The sequence below is a fragment of the Astatotilapia calliptera genome, chromosome 6, assembly GCF_964374335.1.
Source record: "Astatotilapia calliptera chromosome 6, fAstCal68.1, whole genome shotgun sequence".
Classification (NCBI taxonomy): Eukaryota; Metazoa; Chordata; class Actinopteri; order Cichliformes; family Cichlidae; genus Astatotilapia; species Astatotilapia calliptera.
In genome coordinates, this window is record NC_137427.1 from 18,287,501 (window position 1) to 18,302,997 (window position 15,497).

At 40.4% G+C, this 15,497-nt stretch overlaps 1 protein-coding gene across 2 annotated transcripts in view; it reads left to right on the top strand.

Moving 5' to 3' along the window:
• Positions 1-15,497, top strand: part of grin2bb (glutamate receptor, ionotropic, N-methyl D-aspartate 2B, genome duplicate b) — a 136,830-nt gene that overhangs the window by 101,487 nt on the left and 19,846 nt on the right. For both annotated transcript variants that reach the window (XM_026170716.2, XM_026170722.2), the window contains exons 8-13: positions 403-574; positions 5,223-5,376; positions 7,293-7,418; positions 8,690-8,919; positions 10,255-10,415; positions 11,704-11,891. In XM_026170716.2, coding sequence (XP_026026501.2) covers positions 403-574; positions 5,223-5,376; positions 7,293-7,418; positions 8,690-8,919; positions 10,255-10,415; positions 11,704-11,891 — 1,031 coding nt within the window. The remainder of the gene's footprint in view (positions 1-402; positions 575-5,222; positions 5,377-7,292; positions 7,419-8,689; positions 8,920-10,254; positions 10,416-11,703; positions 11,892-15,497) is intronic.

Genomic DNA, 15,497 nt, shown 5'->3' on the forward strand with positions numbered 1-15,497 from the left:
AAAAAAGGTCATAAAATATGGTAAAAATTTTAATTTCCCAGAGTTAAATCAAATCCTTGTTTCGAATCACAGCCAGAATACTTTATTAATCACTGAGGAAATTATTGTCCATCCAACAGTGCAAAATCAGAAAAAGTCTGCTAAAAAAAAAGCAAACAAACAACAATTTGCATTGTAAAAGCAAACTTAAAAAGTATGTAAGTAAAAGAAAAGATCCACATTAAAAGTGTTTATATCTGAACCTAGTATTTCCAGGTGTGGTAATCAGTGCCAAACCTTGGTGATGTCTTCTTTCTTTTGCATTTGCTGGTTTTATGTACTCAGACCAAACAAAACTTTGATCTCGAGTTCGTGAAACCTTTTATCCTGCTCTCTGATTTGCATTTATTCCTCTTTGTCCAGCAATCAAACAGGTGATTCAGGGATTTACATCAAGCGCTGCTGCAAAGGTTTCTGTATCGACATCCTGAAGAAAATCGCCAAGACGGTCAAGTTTACTTATGACCTCTACCTGGTCACCAACGGCAAACACGGCAAAAAGGTTAATGGGACTTGGAACGGCATGGTTGGAGAGGTGAGAATATTTTCTTTTACTCTTCCAGATTCCATGTTAGTTTTTTTTTATCTTTTTAAAATAAATTACTGCCTTAGATACTGTTGCACTGCAGTAGGCAGATGTAGATATAAATGCAGTGTATTGTTGTTCAGAAAACTGATCAATGGTGTTCTAAGTTCATCCCAACACTGGGAAAAAAAGAAAGCATCAGCTTGAAAATACCCTCCGGGACAGTTTGGTCAATTTCATTCAGATCTGCTGGCAAATCAGCTCACTGTGGATTTCATAGCTGGCCGAATGCTGGAGAAAAGCACTGGAGACGTCGCCATACAACCATTATTGAACCATTAGAGAGACACAATGATAGTTTATACTCAAAATCTAAGTATTTTTAATTTCTTTCTCTGATTTCCATCATAACGATTGGACTTACAGTATAACTGCAGTGCTTTATATTTGTATAGCTCATCATTGGTAGCAGTGTGTTGCTGATGGTGGTGCCTACCATCTATTGTATTATTTGCATTCATTCATTCATTCATTTAGTCAACATGAATGAGGTATGACAGAAAAAGGTGCACCATAAATAGGCAGATTCTGATGCAGACATTGCTTCCTTGCACAATAGCGGCCGATTGTTTGATTGTGTTATTGCGATTAAGAAAGCAAATGCACATCTTTCTTCATCTTAGTAAGAGATTTGATTGACAACTATTTTGATTATGAAATGGTTGTGATCTGAGAGCCACGTGATGTCCATTCCACGTGCACAGACTCTTAATACTTGATGATTTTTTTCAATGTATATCTCTGTGTAAGTTTGTGTTATTTCATGGCAAACTTGCATGCCGGTTGTTGTCTGTCAGTCCTCAGTCGCACAGGCTAACAACTCCCTGGAAACCTCAGGTCGCTAGGGCAAAAAGTGGAAGTTGCTAACTAAGACCAGGTGAAGAGGTGTGCTGCACCAAAACCTCCTGCGGTCGCTAGAAAATTGCTTCATCTTCTAGTTTACAAAGAAGATGCTGGGTTTTCTGGAACAACACGTTCTCATCCCAAAGCGTAACATTTTACGCTAGGTGACAAATCGTCAACATATTACGTTTTCAGGCACCCAACACCTTCCTACATGACGACATCGGAAAACTGAGGACCTGTGAGAACCGTTTGGACTCAGTCTACACATGTTTGCTCTTCTCCTTAAAATCGCTTGCGGACACACTATTTAACGTCATCAAAGTGGTGGTTAAGGTTAGGAATAAGGTTATGGTTAGGGCTAGGGAGAAGGTTAGGTTTAGGGCTGGAATACAGGGCTGGAACGACAATTTGACAAATGATCAGGAAATAAACATTTTTCTTTACAACCTGTGATTGCCAGAGTCACTGACTGGTATCTCGGCCTGTGTTACTGGATCCTTAGTTAGCTCACTGAGATACGTTATTGCAACTAGAGCAAGACATCATAAGCTGAGGTTGCATTGCTTTTCATGAGTCTATTACTTTTTCCTTTCATGGGTGGAGTGTATAAAAGAGGACTTGAAGTGGATGCTTCAAGAACAACATGCAAGCCATTCATTGACTGCTTATAACACCCCCCCCCCCCCCCAAAGAAAAACAAAACAAAACAAAAAGACAAACCAAAACAAAAAAACCCCATAAAAGTCAACATAACAGGAATCTAAAAGAGTATTGAGATCACAGAAACACACAGCAATCAGAAAAAGAACAAAGACGAAAAATATCACGAGACGAAAGAAGCAGACAGGAGTAGTTATACACTCAAACAAAAAGTCAAGACTAGTTATACACCCTGAGCTGATTGGGAACAAGAAACAAAAGAAGAATGAGAGACAAGTGTGAGCAATCAGGATCATCAGATAACAAAAGTAATATATATATATGAAGGAAAACTGACCTTAAAGGCAAAACAGGAAATAAAAGAAACACACAAGCATAACTAAGCATGGAACAGGCACAGAAAACAGTGAAGGAGCTACAACTTATAAAAATCACAAATCTAAACCAAAACATTGGATTGCAAACCTGAAACTCATCACTAGACTAAACATAAAGGTAGAATAAGGACTCAAAATCACATGAACTATGACTCACACCTGTACAGTGTCACTAAAGCAGAAACCCAAAGATCGCTAAGAAACAGTAAGACCAGCACATTTTATATGTGAGTGTTTTGTTCAGTTCATTTTGTTGTAGATAGTGAAATAATTTTTGAAACAGCTCTTCTACAGAAACATCTCTTTGCTAGAAGGCCCTAAAAAGGCAGCCAGGTGACCGTAATTCTTTTCATTTTATAAATATTTATTAGTCACTTATTAGCCAGTGTTGTAACATTTGGTGAGAGCTGATATCCAAAAAGAGTAACAGAATTAAGTGGAAGGCGAGCACTTAACGTCTGTTAATTAACAGACATTTTTCTTGACAGATGTTTGACTTGTCACAGTAGGAAAACGACAGGTGTATTAATGATGGCTGCATTACACTGGCACATTACACGTACAGGGTATGAGATTATAGCAATTATGTGATAGATTTAATGAAAGCTAAGCTGTGTGACATGGATTGAACCTTACCGTTGAGTGAGACATCAAATTTAATGCATTTAGACTGCATCATGATAAAACTGCTGCAATTTCTCTGCTATTTCTTTCCACACTGTGTCATTCCTGGTGTGGTCATGATAACAGCTGGAGGACACATCAGGAAATAACTGCCAGAGCTCGGCTACAGAAAACCTGCTCTGAACATTTTACCTCCATCGGTTTCATAATGCTGCCATTATCGTGATGTTATCTATATTGTTTATTGCTCCTTTTGTGGTTGGGTCATAGATTTATGTATGTTATGTATAGCAGCGTGTTAATTTCAAAGTTTTCTCCCAGGCTGTCTTTGGTCTGCGAGTCTGCCTTTGGGACTGTGGACCCAATTTGAATGTATTTAGTATGCTTTATGTTTATTTATTCAACATATTTTCATTATTTTCTAATTCTCCCCAGATTTTTAATGATTTGTTTGAAAATATCATTAGAGTACACAGACTTTCAGATTTTAAGCATTTTAAAATCAATTAAGCAATCAAGTGCCTAAAGTATGAAATCAAATACAGATACTGCTACAGTCAGTAAGTGTTATGCTTTAGTTTAATTATTGGTTATTTTTATAGTGAGTTTTATTTCGCTCTAACTGTATATGACGCAGACAGAAAATCCTGTCTGCACACACAAAAAAACAAGCAATGATTCAGTGAACAATGACCAGACTTTCCAAAATTTCCAGTTTTATTATTTTAACTGTCTGCAAGTATCGAGGCCATGTCAAAAATGTAGTTCTTTGAACGGCCTTTGATGTATAACCTATAAATAAGAGAGACATTACTTTGCCCGAAATCCTGGTCCAGCAAATGCTGGTGATTTTTGAACAGTGTTAGCATATGGTGCTAACTCTGTTTGGATTGTGATCAGTGATTTCTTATAAACCAGAAGTTTGATCATCGCCTATTTGTAATGTTACTAAAACACAGTACGCAAAGAACTGCAACAGTTTGACATCTTTGAGTTAATCATAGATAATAAACTTTTTCCATGTTAATTTAGAAGTTTTGGAATTTTTGACGTTAAAAAGAGGAAAAAAACAAAACAAACCCTTTCAGCTTGGTTTTCGCACACTGCGTCATCTCTCTGTTGGTTTCTCACTGCTTCAGCACTTGTTCCCTATAGCTTGGCCTTGGGTGGGGAGAGGGGTGGGGGAGGCTGTGATCAACTCCACAAAAACTCAAGAGGACGCTATGATGGTCCTAATCAGAGATGGGGAAAGAAAAATGCATGTAGAGAAAGGCGGAGTGATTGGGCAAGAGAGGCAGAGAGGGAGAAAGCAGCCTCAAGGAAAGACCCATTTCTCTCCTGCACATTGCACATCCACCACAATGCAGCCTTCACAAATGAACGCGATGTCAGACCTAACTTATCATGACATCGAGCGAATTATTTCATTATTACGATGGGAACATTGATTAGTGAAGATGTGCAGTGTAGTGTAAACTAAGTAAATCTCCAGACCAGTTACCATAGATTGTGGTGTATATTTGCTGCTGTTGTACGTTGGCATAGAGGCAGTGCTATTCAAATGTGCAATGCACCCATGCACAAATTCATTAGTACACATCCTTAAATGCTTAAGCAAGCAGCTAATGATTTAATTTGAATGGGGGAAATAGGACAACAGATGCAGAAAACAGAACAGAATGAGAGAGCAAGAAGAGAGCGGGCCACTATGAAGAAGTGTGACAAACAGAGGGAACAAGCAGCATGCAGGATTCCTGTTCACTCTGGCGTACATACATCCCTTTTTAACAGTCTTTTGTCCTCCTTTTTTATTCATGGCCTGAGGCTCCAGAAACTTTGGACTAAATATACCTGTACACACTTAGAGGGAGGCTGGGCTGGTGGGGAGTTCAGCTCTGACCCAGTGTGGAAATGATCTCCTTTTCCTCCTGATTTCAATCTTTGGGAAAAGCCTGTTGGTCTCTTAGCAAACATGGTGGATAGTTTAAAAATGATAGCACTGATTTACCATCCCCCTTAAAGACCTGGGAATATTCAGCACTGAGCTTCTATGTTCCCCTCCTGTCCGTGTCTGCCTGTTTGTTCCTCAGGTAGTGGATAAGAACGCCCACATGGCGGTGGGTTCGCTCACCATCAACGAGGAGAGGTCAGAGGTCATCGACTTCTCTGTGCCCTTCATTGAGACGGGCATCAGTGTCATGGTCTCCCGTAGCAATGGGACCGTCTCCCCGTCGGCCTTTCTAGGTAAGTAAAAACACACCTGATGGTCCTGGCAGATGTACAGCACAATCAAGAACAATCAGATGCGCACACACGCTCGTATCGCATAATAAATGCAGAATCACAGACAGAGATGACACTAGGTGAGTACATTGCTTGTTTATGGTGAACAACCTGTTCTGGCAGCAATAAAACTAACAACTTTAACAACACAGAGACATAAAAAGCAACAGGGAGCAAGATATCAGTCAAAATCACTTGAAAAAGGTATGGCTGCAGTGATGAGTATTGAAAAAAGTTTCAAGAATCATTTTTATTGTTGGCATTCAATGCAGGTTTACAGAGAAATGATAAATTTATGGCCTTGAAAACAGCAGCTGACAAAAAAATCTCACAACAAGGTCCACGGAGAGGTTATTCTGAAAGTTTAATGGAATAGCAGATGTTCAACATTTTTAGGAATTTTCTTTCTTAATAATTGAAGAAGGAACTTAAAGTTCTGTCCTTTTTCCTTTGTGCCAGAGAATCTCATTTCATGTTGCACACGGGGGCAGGCGTTTTTCACACATTTATCAGGACACTCTTTCTGTTGTTCTAAAGCTCATTGGGATGTTTTAAAGTGAAAAAGGAGTAGGCAGAAACTACAATCATCTTGTTTTGTCAGCTAATTTTTCACGATTTGACAAATGCAGTGTGTTTCCAGTGCATGTTTCCGTCAAAGTAAAAGGTCCTCTGTCCTTTATTAGTTTAGCTATTTATAATATTTAAAGCGCTAGCAGTAAAAATATAATAAGCCTGTTACAAAAACACGTTTCTTTCTTCTTTCATTTCTTAAGTTGAATCTACAAAAAAACAGGTATTAAATATTTTTGCACCAACAAGGTGATTCCCAAAGAGCTATTACTTAAAAACTTCAAAAAATATTTGAGGAAACTGCACAAGTGGAGGACAAAATCCATTATTAAGCAAAGGACACACAAGAACTGGACTGAAAATCAGTGACAATAGGTCTGATGGAGTGGCCCTGTCATGGTTTGGGGATGCGTTTCGGCAAAGTGTTGTTGGGGATCTTGTCAAAATTCATTAGAATTATAAACATCCATCAAAGTTTGATCCACCGTCTAACACCATCTGGTAAGTGTCTGATGGGCAAATTAATTAAGTAATAATTACGTTTTCAGCATCACAATGATCCCAAAACACTTAAAGAACTATTCCTATAGAAAGAAATGACAAAAATGCTGCCTAAGAGAGTTGACGTACCAAACATCGACTCTCAAGCTCATTACAATTGTACAAACTCTTTTTTCCTTATATACTTACATGTTGTATTTCCATATATGTTTACACACATTTCAATAAAGAAAATGTCCCATTTTCTAAGCAAAACATAATGAAATGAGGGGTTGTTAAGACTTTAAACAGTACTATAAATATGCTGATTTGTTATTGTTTAAAAAGTGATGTAATGTAAAGAATGAAAGGAAAAGAGTTGGACCTCATGAAAGTGCTTAGAAAAATGAAACTGCAAAATACTATAGAGCTGAAAATTGGACAAATTTAACTGACTGTGAAGTGCTCAGGAAGAGCTGTCTGGTGAACCTTTGGTGGGGATTGTTTTGTCAGCTACAACACTGTGGTGTTTGTCACAGACCATAATATACGATACAAACTACAAAGCAATTGGAAAACGTGCCTCCTTCTCAGTGTTTCTCTTCAGAGGTGCTTGTTAGTGTTCACAGAAACTCAGACAAAATCCATAAATGTGACAAGCACAAAGCACATAGCGTCTGAATACAAATAGGCATGTTGATACCCGAGGGGTGGTGGTGGGGAGGAGGGGGTGGGGGGTTATATTATAATTTACTTTCATTTGCTTTAATGAACTTCCTTTCTCTGTCTTCTCACAACCTCCCTCCCTGTTTCCCTCTCTCTTTCAGAGCCCTTCAGTGCCGACGTCTGGGTGATGATGTTTGTGATGCTGCTGATCGTGTCGGCAGTGGCTGTGTTTGTGTTTGAGTACTTTAGCCCGGTGGGTTACAATCGCTGTCTGGCAGACGGACGAGGTGAGAGGACACACACGTCCATTAACACACAAACCCAGACCCACTCGATTCCTGCTGCTAAAAGGTAACAATGAGGTACATTTTTAGGCAATCTGATGTGCTCTAATGCAGTCTTAGCCAGCAGGCTTTGTTAACTTGAATGCAGCATTCAAACTGAGCCCTCCAGGTGCTAAATTACTTTGACAATCCCGTCTGAATGAGTTCAACTGGAGCTCTGGGACTTCCTACTTGATGTCTTGAGTGCTTATCTGCATCTATAGTCACTTAAGCTCTTTCACTAATGAAAAGGATCATTGGCAAGAACCAGATAGCTGATCTTAAGTATTCTTAGCATCGCTGCGCAAAAACAAAGACTCCTCTGTTCCTGCATTACAAAATCGTTTCTGTTCTCAAATAGTACAGCAGCATTACACCGCCACATCTACGGTTGTAAAACTGCTGAATACAGTTAACAAGATCTGGTACCTTACACTGAAAATGTATGTCAGGTCTAATGATGTCTGACAGTATCAAACAACACTACCCTGTTGAATCAAATGCAGTCTCAGCACTCCATTCATATCAACTTGCCTATCAAAATCAATGGCTCAGATTCATTCTGGGTTTCCTTTTTTTCCCTCTAGCTTTTATATGCTCGCTCTGTTTGACTCTGAGGATTGTATTAGGTTGCCACAATAGCAACCTCTCAAGATAAAATCAGAGAAGTGTTATATTGCTGCTTACAGCCTTTTTTTTCTTTCAAGGACCGAAGGGAATAAAATAGTTTGGAGTAATGTTTCCTACAGTGCTGTTTTCTGAATGTCTTATGGGTTGTGTCACTTAATCGCTGGGTTGTGTAAGGCTGTTGTCCTGTACTGCTGCTGCAGCTGTAGCATATGTAATTGCAGCCTGCTGTGCGCCCATCTCCCCCCCACCTCCCTTCGTCCCTCTCCTCATTTCTGTGGTAGGTAGTGTATCCTTCCTGCCACCTTGTCATACTCCCGTAGAGGTAGGTGGAGCAGAGTTAGTAGTGTGTAACAGTGGGTTGTCATTGCCATGTCTGGAAGAACAGATGTTGACTGTAGAGCACATCCTGCGATCACTGACAAACTAAAGGATGGGGCTAAATCTATGCCGTGTTCCTCCCATCCATCAAATGAGTCCTTCAATGAGTAAATGCAGATAAAGCAAGGTAATACCTGTGATCTGTGAAACTGATCCCTTTTTCTTCTCCCATTTTGCTTTGCATCCTCCTCCTCCTCCCCCTCCTCTCCTGTCATTCTGTCTCCCAGAGCCCGGCGGCCCCTCCTTCACCATCGGTAAGGCCATCTGGCTGCTTTGGGGTCTGGTTTTCAACAACTCTGTCCCTGTGCAGAATCCCAAAGGCACCACCAGTAAGATCATGGTGTCAGTGTGGGCCTTCTTTGCTGTCATCTTCCTGGCATCCTACACTGCCAACCTGGCTGCCTTCATGATCCAGGAGGAGTACGTTGACCAGGTGTCAGGCCTGTCAGACAAAAAGGTGTGAATTTAAGGCAATGTGATAGTTTGTGGGGTGAAGGAGCACATGGGTGTGAACACATGTGAGAGTGGGCTACATAATTTGGAGTGAAACTAGTGTCTGTTTTATTATTTTTGTATTAATTTACTTTTTCTATTTAGAATGAATATTCAAGATACTAGACCCATGTTTGCCTACTGGTGGTGGTCAGAAGGCCCGGTGGCGCCTGTGTCCGGCAGCCTCGCCTCTGTCAGTGCGCCCCAGGGCAGCTGTGGCTACAATGTAGCTTGCCATCGCCAGTGTGTGAATGTGTGTGTGAATGGGTGAATGACTGAATGTAGTGTAAAGCGCTTTGGGGTCCTTAGGACTAGAAAAGCGCTATACAAATGCAGGCCATTTACCATTTACCATTCAATTCAGTTTTATTTATATAGCAGCAAATCACAACAACAGCCACCTAAAGGTGCTTTATTTTGTAAGTTAAGGAGCCTGTATTACTGCAGACAGCAGCCTGCTTTGAGCAAGCACACAGTGGGAAGGAAAAACTCACTTTTAACTGCAAGAAACCTTCGACAAAACCAGGCTCAGGGAGGAACAGCCATCTGCTGTGACCGGTGGGGGGTGAGGGGAGGAAGATGAGACCAAAACCCCCCCAAAATATTATGGATGAGTGTTTCGATTCAGTGCTTTGAACTTATTTGATCTCTCTGCTAACTTGCTACTGTAGCTAGTTTTGATGCAGGTGCAACATGTGGTTTTTCAGAATGGGGCCGTTAGCTTATTGTAACTGGTAGTTTAATGTAATAGCTCAGTCACAGAGTAAAAATAGATAGAACCTCCTTACAACAAATAAAAAAAATGCTTGCCTGGCGGTTGCATTTAAATTTTTATTTTTCCTCTGTCCAGAGGTCGAGGGTGTTACACTCTCAACATCTTTCCACACTTGATTGCAAAACGATTGCACAGATTGCTTCTCATAAGGGGACACAACCCTGTATGGATGGATGGATGAGACTGATGTGCATTTTGAATTTGTCATTTAATCTAGAAAAATTAAAAAATTAACGATTGCATCAAGTAATTAAATAAGAAATAAAACTAAGAAACTAAAACTGCTGTTTTGATCTTTTCAGCATTTTTATGCTTGTAACATAAATTGCAGATCTTTATTCTGAACTTGATCTGATGAGTCATACATATTTGTCTAAACATGTCCAAGGATTCTTCACATCTCTAAACAGTTAGTTGATTTTAAGCTTGCTAAAGTCCTGCTTAACAGTGCATTAAAAGGATATTTGATGCAGCTCACTGCTCTTTTCTCTGTGTGTTTTCTTTTCCCGAAACCCCCCACCGCAGTTCCAGAAGCCTAACGAATTCTCACCGCCGTTCCGGTTCGGCACGGTGCCCAATGGGAGCACAGAACGCAACATCCGCAACAACTACCGGGACATGCATGCCTACATGACGAGCTTCCACCAGAAGAATGTAGACGAAGCCCTGTACAGTCTGAAGACTGGGTGAGGAGCAGAGAGATAGCGGGCCTGATGTGGGACGCTAGGAGGGAGTTGAAAAGATTTCAGGAGGGAGAAGAGAGACTGTGTTATGGAGCCGTAAGGTCCTGTACTGATGCAATACACAGAAAAGATGATGAAGGAAAAAGGAGAGGGAGACAGAGGAAAAGAGAGCATTCTGGGTAATGTGGGTGGGCAGCGTATCTGCCTGCCACTGGCACCCAGAATAGCAGCGTAGCATGCGTTTGCTCTGAAAGCTAGGTAACATCTTTACTTCCTCTTCACTCTTTCTCTCTCCCTGTCTTCAAACGCTTTCACCCACCACGGCTGAAGAAAACAGAACAGGGACGAACCTGTGATGAAGGGCACAGAGGTCCTGGAGCCCTGAGGGGCCCTTGGTGGAGATTTGTCACCAATCTGAAGACCGTCATGTCATTGTATCTGTTAACCCAGGGTTAATATGGATAGAACACAATGCAGAGGTTTTACAGGAAACATGGCAGTTCACCACCCCAGACCCTGAAACACTTTGGTCTCATGGTCAGTTTAGTTACTGGGCTTGAAGATTCGTTCTCAACACTGGAAACAAAAGTGATATATTTTACTTCTTCACATCTGAATGGAATTGGTCATTTAAACAGCGAGGTTTATATTTGAACTCTATGACCGGTGTTTAGGTGTTATCTATCACATGATGACACCTAAACAATTTCCATGACAAGAGAACAACCTAAAATAGATTCCTTTCCTCATTACAGAAGAGTTAATGGCCTAAATTTCTCCTACCTGGTTTACTGTACTAATTTATATTTTATTTGTATTTTACTTGAATTGCCTCTGTGCTATTACTGCCTTAAAAAGATCACACAGTCTTGCCTTGTAGCACTTTATATGAGAGAAACTCAATTTCCTTGTAAATTTTCTCAGTGTTTTGCAATTTCTTATGAACTGTTACCTGAAAAAAAGAGAATTAATACCAATTAATCATAAACAAGCATAGCTTGGAGTTTGCAGTCAGTGCAGTGGATACCAGGTCAGGTCAACATGCAAAAATGTGCAGAGACAAACATATCATTAAAAATGACTTACCCGCCTTTTTTCTTTACTGCCTAATCACACCGTACTTTACAGGGAACCTCTCAGACCATTCAATGACACAGATGATTGTGATTCAGTGTCTTAAAATCTCCATTTGACATAATGAATCGGTGATTTGAACATTGTCACTATTTGTGGTGAAGGTGGCTTCACAGCTTTGACTTCCAGCTCATTTTTCTTCTGTCATCCTTCACAGCAAATTGGATGCCTTCATCTATGACGCTGCAGTGCTAAACTACATGGCTGGCAGAGATGAGGGGTGTAAGCTGGTCACCATCGGGAGCGGCAAAGTGTTTGCCTCCACCGGATACGGCATCGCCATCCAGAAAGACTCAGGGTGGAAACGGGCCGTGGATCTGGCTATTCTGATGCTATTTGGAGATGGTAAGGAGTGAAATGATGCAATACAGGAAATTAATAAATATTCTAGTGTCTCGTATCTCATATAACAATTATACAAGTTATGCAAGTCATCACAGTCTTAAAAGATTAGATAATTGTCATGTAAATTTAGTTTTTTAAAGATAATGATGTGTTTTTAGTGTCATAACTGCAGTGACTATTGCCTACTGCAGAGAGGGCTTGGGCAAGTAATGTTGTGATAGTGATATTACAGGCAAATTAAATAGACCATTACTTTTAAGAAACTTCTGCTGCAGCCTTAATTTGTACAATAATCATTCAGGTTGAAAATAACAAAGTGAAGTCATGCTCTCATCGGGGTAGTAAAACTGGAGTCATGGAAGGAGCAGTGACTCAGAAGGTGGCCGGTGCTCGCTATGGTGACAACCCAAGAGCCTGCTGATGAAACCCAGCAGTCAGCGAGGCTGTCGAGCTGCAGGATGAGGCCTCCAGAGCCAGGTTGGCTCATCGCAGGCCTTAATCAACAGCGCGGTACCAGCAGGCCTGAAAGGCTGCAGCTGCTGTGGCTGTAGAAATGAAAGTTTCAACGGGGGATGGTTTGGTTATTTGGTAGCTCGGGAGGTGTTTTTGCAAAAGCCCGCTTTGGCAAAGAAATTAAATATTGACCTTAACTGAACATTGCTAGGAGTAAAGCTGGACAAAGGTGGTCTTGAAATGCTGAACCCTGTAGATGTTGTTCGATTGTTGTGATCGTCTTATGTCTCCACATTGATTTCAGGAACAGGGCCTACGGAACGGCAGAGTGATTAGGTGGAAAAACCAAATTCAGCTCGAACACCTTAAATATATTTGATTTGTTCAGGCTCGGTCTGGAGCACATCAGTAAGGATGGTCCTATACATATATCAGTGACATGATTTGAATGTTTGTCTGCAGCAGTAATATATCGAAGGGGGTTTGATACGGCCATTAAAAATTCTATATTTCGATTTTGACTCTGTTTTGAGTCAAAATAAAAATATAGTAACTTTGCTTAAGTCAAAGTTTTCTTTTTACCTTTGTAATATTGAACACCCATAGATCATCCACTGTCTAAAATAAGCAGTTTTAGCACCTCTTCTCACTTTAAGCCTCCTTTACTATGATCGACTGCTCCTCGTGAACACAAGGTATGGACAGCAGGTGGGTGTGTTCATCTCAGGTGGGTATGGTTACCAGGTAGGTATCGTCTGGTGGGTATAGCCATCTTAAACAGAAAAATAGGAACAGGGATGTTTACTGTCATTCACAAAAATCCAAAATTAGAAAAAAAACTGGCCATATTTTATCACACACACACACACGTGTGTGTGTGTGTGTGTGTGTGTGTGTGTGTGTGTGTGTGTGTGTGTCAGAAAAGAATAATAGGTCCACTTGAAAGTAAAGTCCTTCCCATTTTTTGACTGATGTACAGTTTAATAGATACAGACATATAAAAACTTTAAAGCTCAGTCTACAATGAAAAGTACATACATTTTTAAAACCTTCACCACCTCCACTGGGTGATACGTGATATGTGCAGGGAGTTCTGGGGCTGAGTGCTTATAACCAGCACATTTATCTTTCTTTAAATTGGTGCTGCAGCTTCATCATATATTATGGTGGCACCATTACATCAATATGGTGTTATTTCAATATAAAGGAGGCAGAGTCCTGAATACAGGACTCAAAGGAGAGGAACTAGAAAATAATGGTGTTGACACCGTCTGTGAAATGTGATACTGTATGCATCACAGAGCAATGCTCTCAGTTTGCCGGTTCTGTTTTGTTTTAAGCTCCAGCTCCGTGTGTTTTGGGTGGTGACTGAAAGAAAGCAGCAGGATGTTTGATGTCATTCTAAAAGAGTGATGATGATGAGAGCACTGATCCACGAGAGGCTTAGTATTGAGCTGCCACCCTCTACATGATCAGAGTATTGGGCTAGCAAACAAGGTTTGGGTACACAGTGATGGTGCAAACTTTGCAACTCCTTTTGGACGAGGGTTGGCTACAAACTGCTGGCAGAGGTTCGTGCAGTGAGATAGGTGACAAATGAAACTATAGTGAACCTAGAATGAATTCAGCTCATCTGTATCACAGTCCCGTGAAAAACCAAGTACACTCCATTATTCAAAGCTTGTAGAACCACCTTTAGCAGCAATAACTTGAATTTTTTTTCTGTGATTTTGTCAGTCTCTCACATCTTTGTTGGGGGATTTTGCCCCAGTATTTTTTACACATTGCTTCAATTTATTGATTTTTGCACTCATTTTTTTATGCACAGCTCTTTTAAGGTCTGACCACGACCTTTGATGTGTGGATTTTGACTGGGCCATTGCAACAGCTTAGTTGTTTTCTTTTTCAGCTATTCTGTTATAGATTTGTTGGTCTGCTTGGGATCATTGTTCTGTTGCATGAACCAAGCTTTAGGGAGTTCATGGCTGACTGAATGACTGCAATGGGCCAAGGTCCTGTGGCTCAAATCATCACCCCGCCACCACCGTGCTTGACAGTTAGCATGAGGTGTTTTCGCTGATATGCTGTTTCGAGTTGTGGTGGTTTTCTCCAAACATAGACTGTGCATTCTGGCCAAAAATCACCTTGGTCTTGTCTTTCCAAAGAACATTATTCCAGACGTCTTGTGATTTGTTCAGATAAACTTTGCAAACTTAAGTTGTTTTGCCATGTTCATTTTTTTGAGAAAAGCAACCTATCCAAACAGGCCATACTGGTTTGGGCTTTTTCTAATTGTACTGTCATAACACGCTAACTAAGGCCTGTGGAGTCTGATTTGTATCTACAGAGTTTTTTTTGCAGTTTCTCTGAGTCTGACTTTGGGGTGAATTGGAGTTGCTGGGATGTCCACTCCTCAGAAGATTGTGGCGTTGTATTAACATACACCTTAATGCTCCAGACCGGAAAACTGAAAACTTTTCTGCTTTTGTAGAAGTGTATACACTAGATGTCAATCATTTACTCAAGCCCGTAGCATCTGGCTGCTACTTACCCTCTGAATTCCTGAGGAAGCAGTAAGGGTATACTTAGTTTTTCCTAGGACTGCACTGAAACCTGGGAAAGCTATTTTTTTTCATGTGACTGTACATACTGTAAATCACCAATTGTCACCAACTTGTCAGTGGTGGTAGTTTCTCCACCCATGAAACGTGCAACTGCTGAATGTAGACTGTGTTATTTGTATAAATTAGTCCAGTCAGAAATGTTAACAAGGGAAAAGTTCGAGGGGTACTCCAGGGGGAACTAAAGCACCCCAGGAAAATAGTTTGATGTCCTTCGCATATTGGTAGCTATGAAAGGGAAATGCAGTCTAATTAATTAATTTAAATGAAATGACCGACCCGGAAGAGTCTGTCTGATATTTGTGTGAAACAGAAAATAGAGTCTGACCTTTAAAGTTATATATTCAATACTGTTCAAAAGTCTCGAGCCATCCTGCGTTTCTTTATATTTTGTTTCCAGACTTTCTGGTAATTTTTTAAAAGAGGTCTCGAGGCTTTCAGGAGGACTTTAAAAATGTTTCTTTGGATATCGACTGCTTTTTCACTAGTTTTCAGTCTAGTTCTTGTAGCTGATTATTTTCAGGGATTTTTT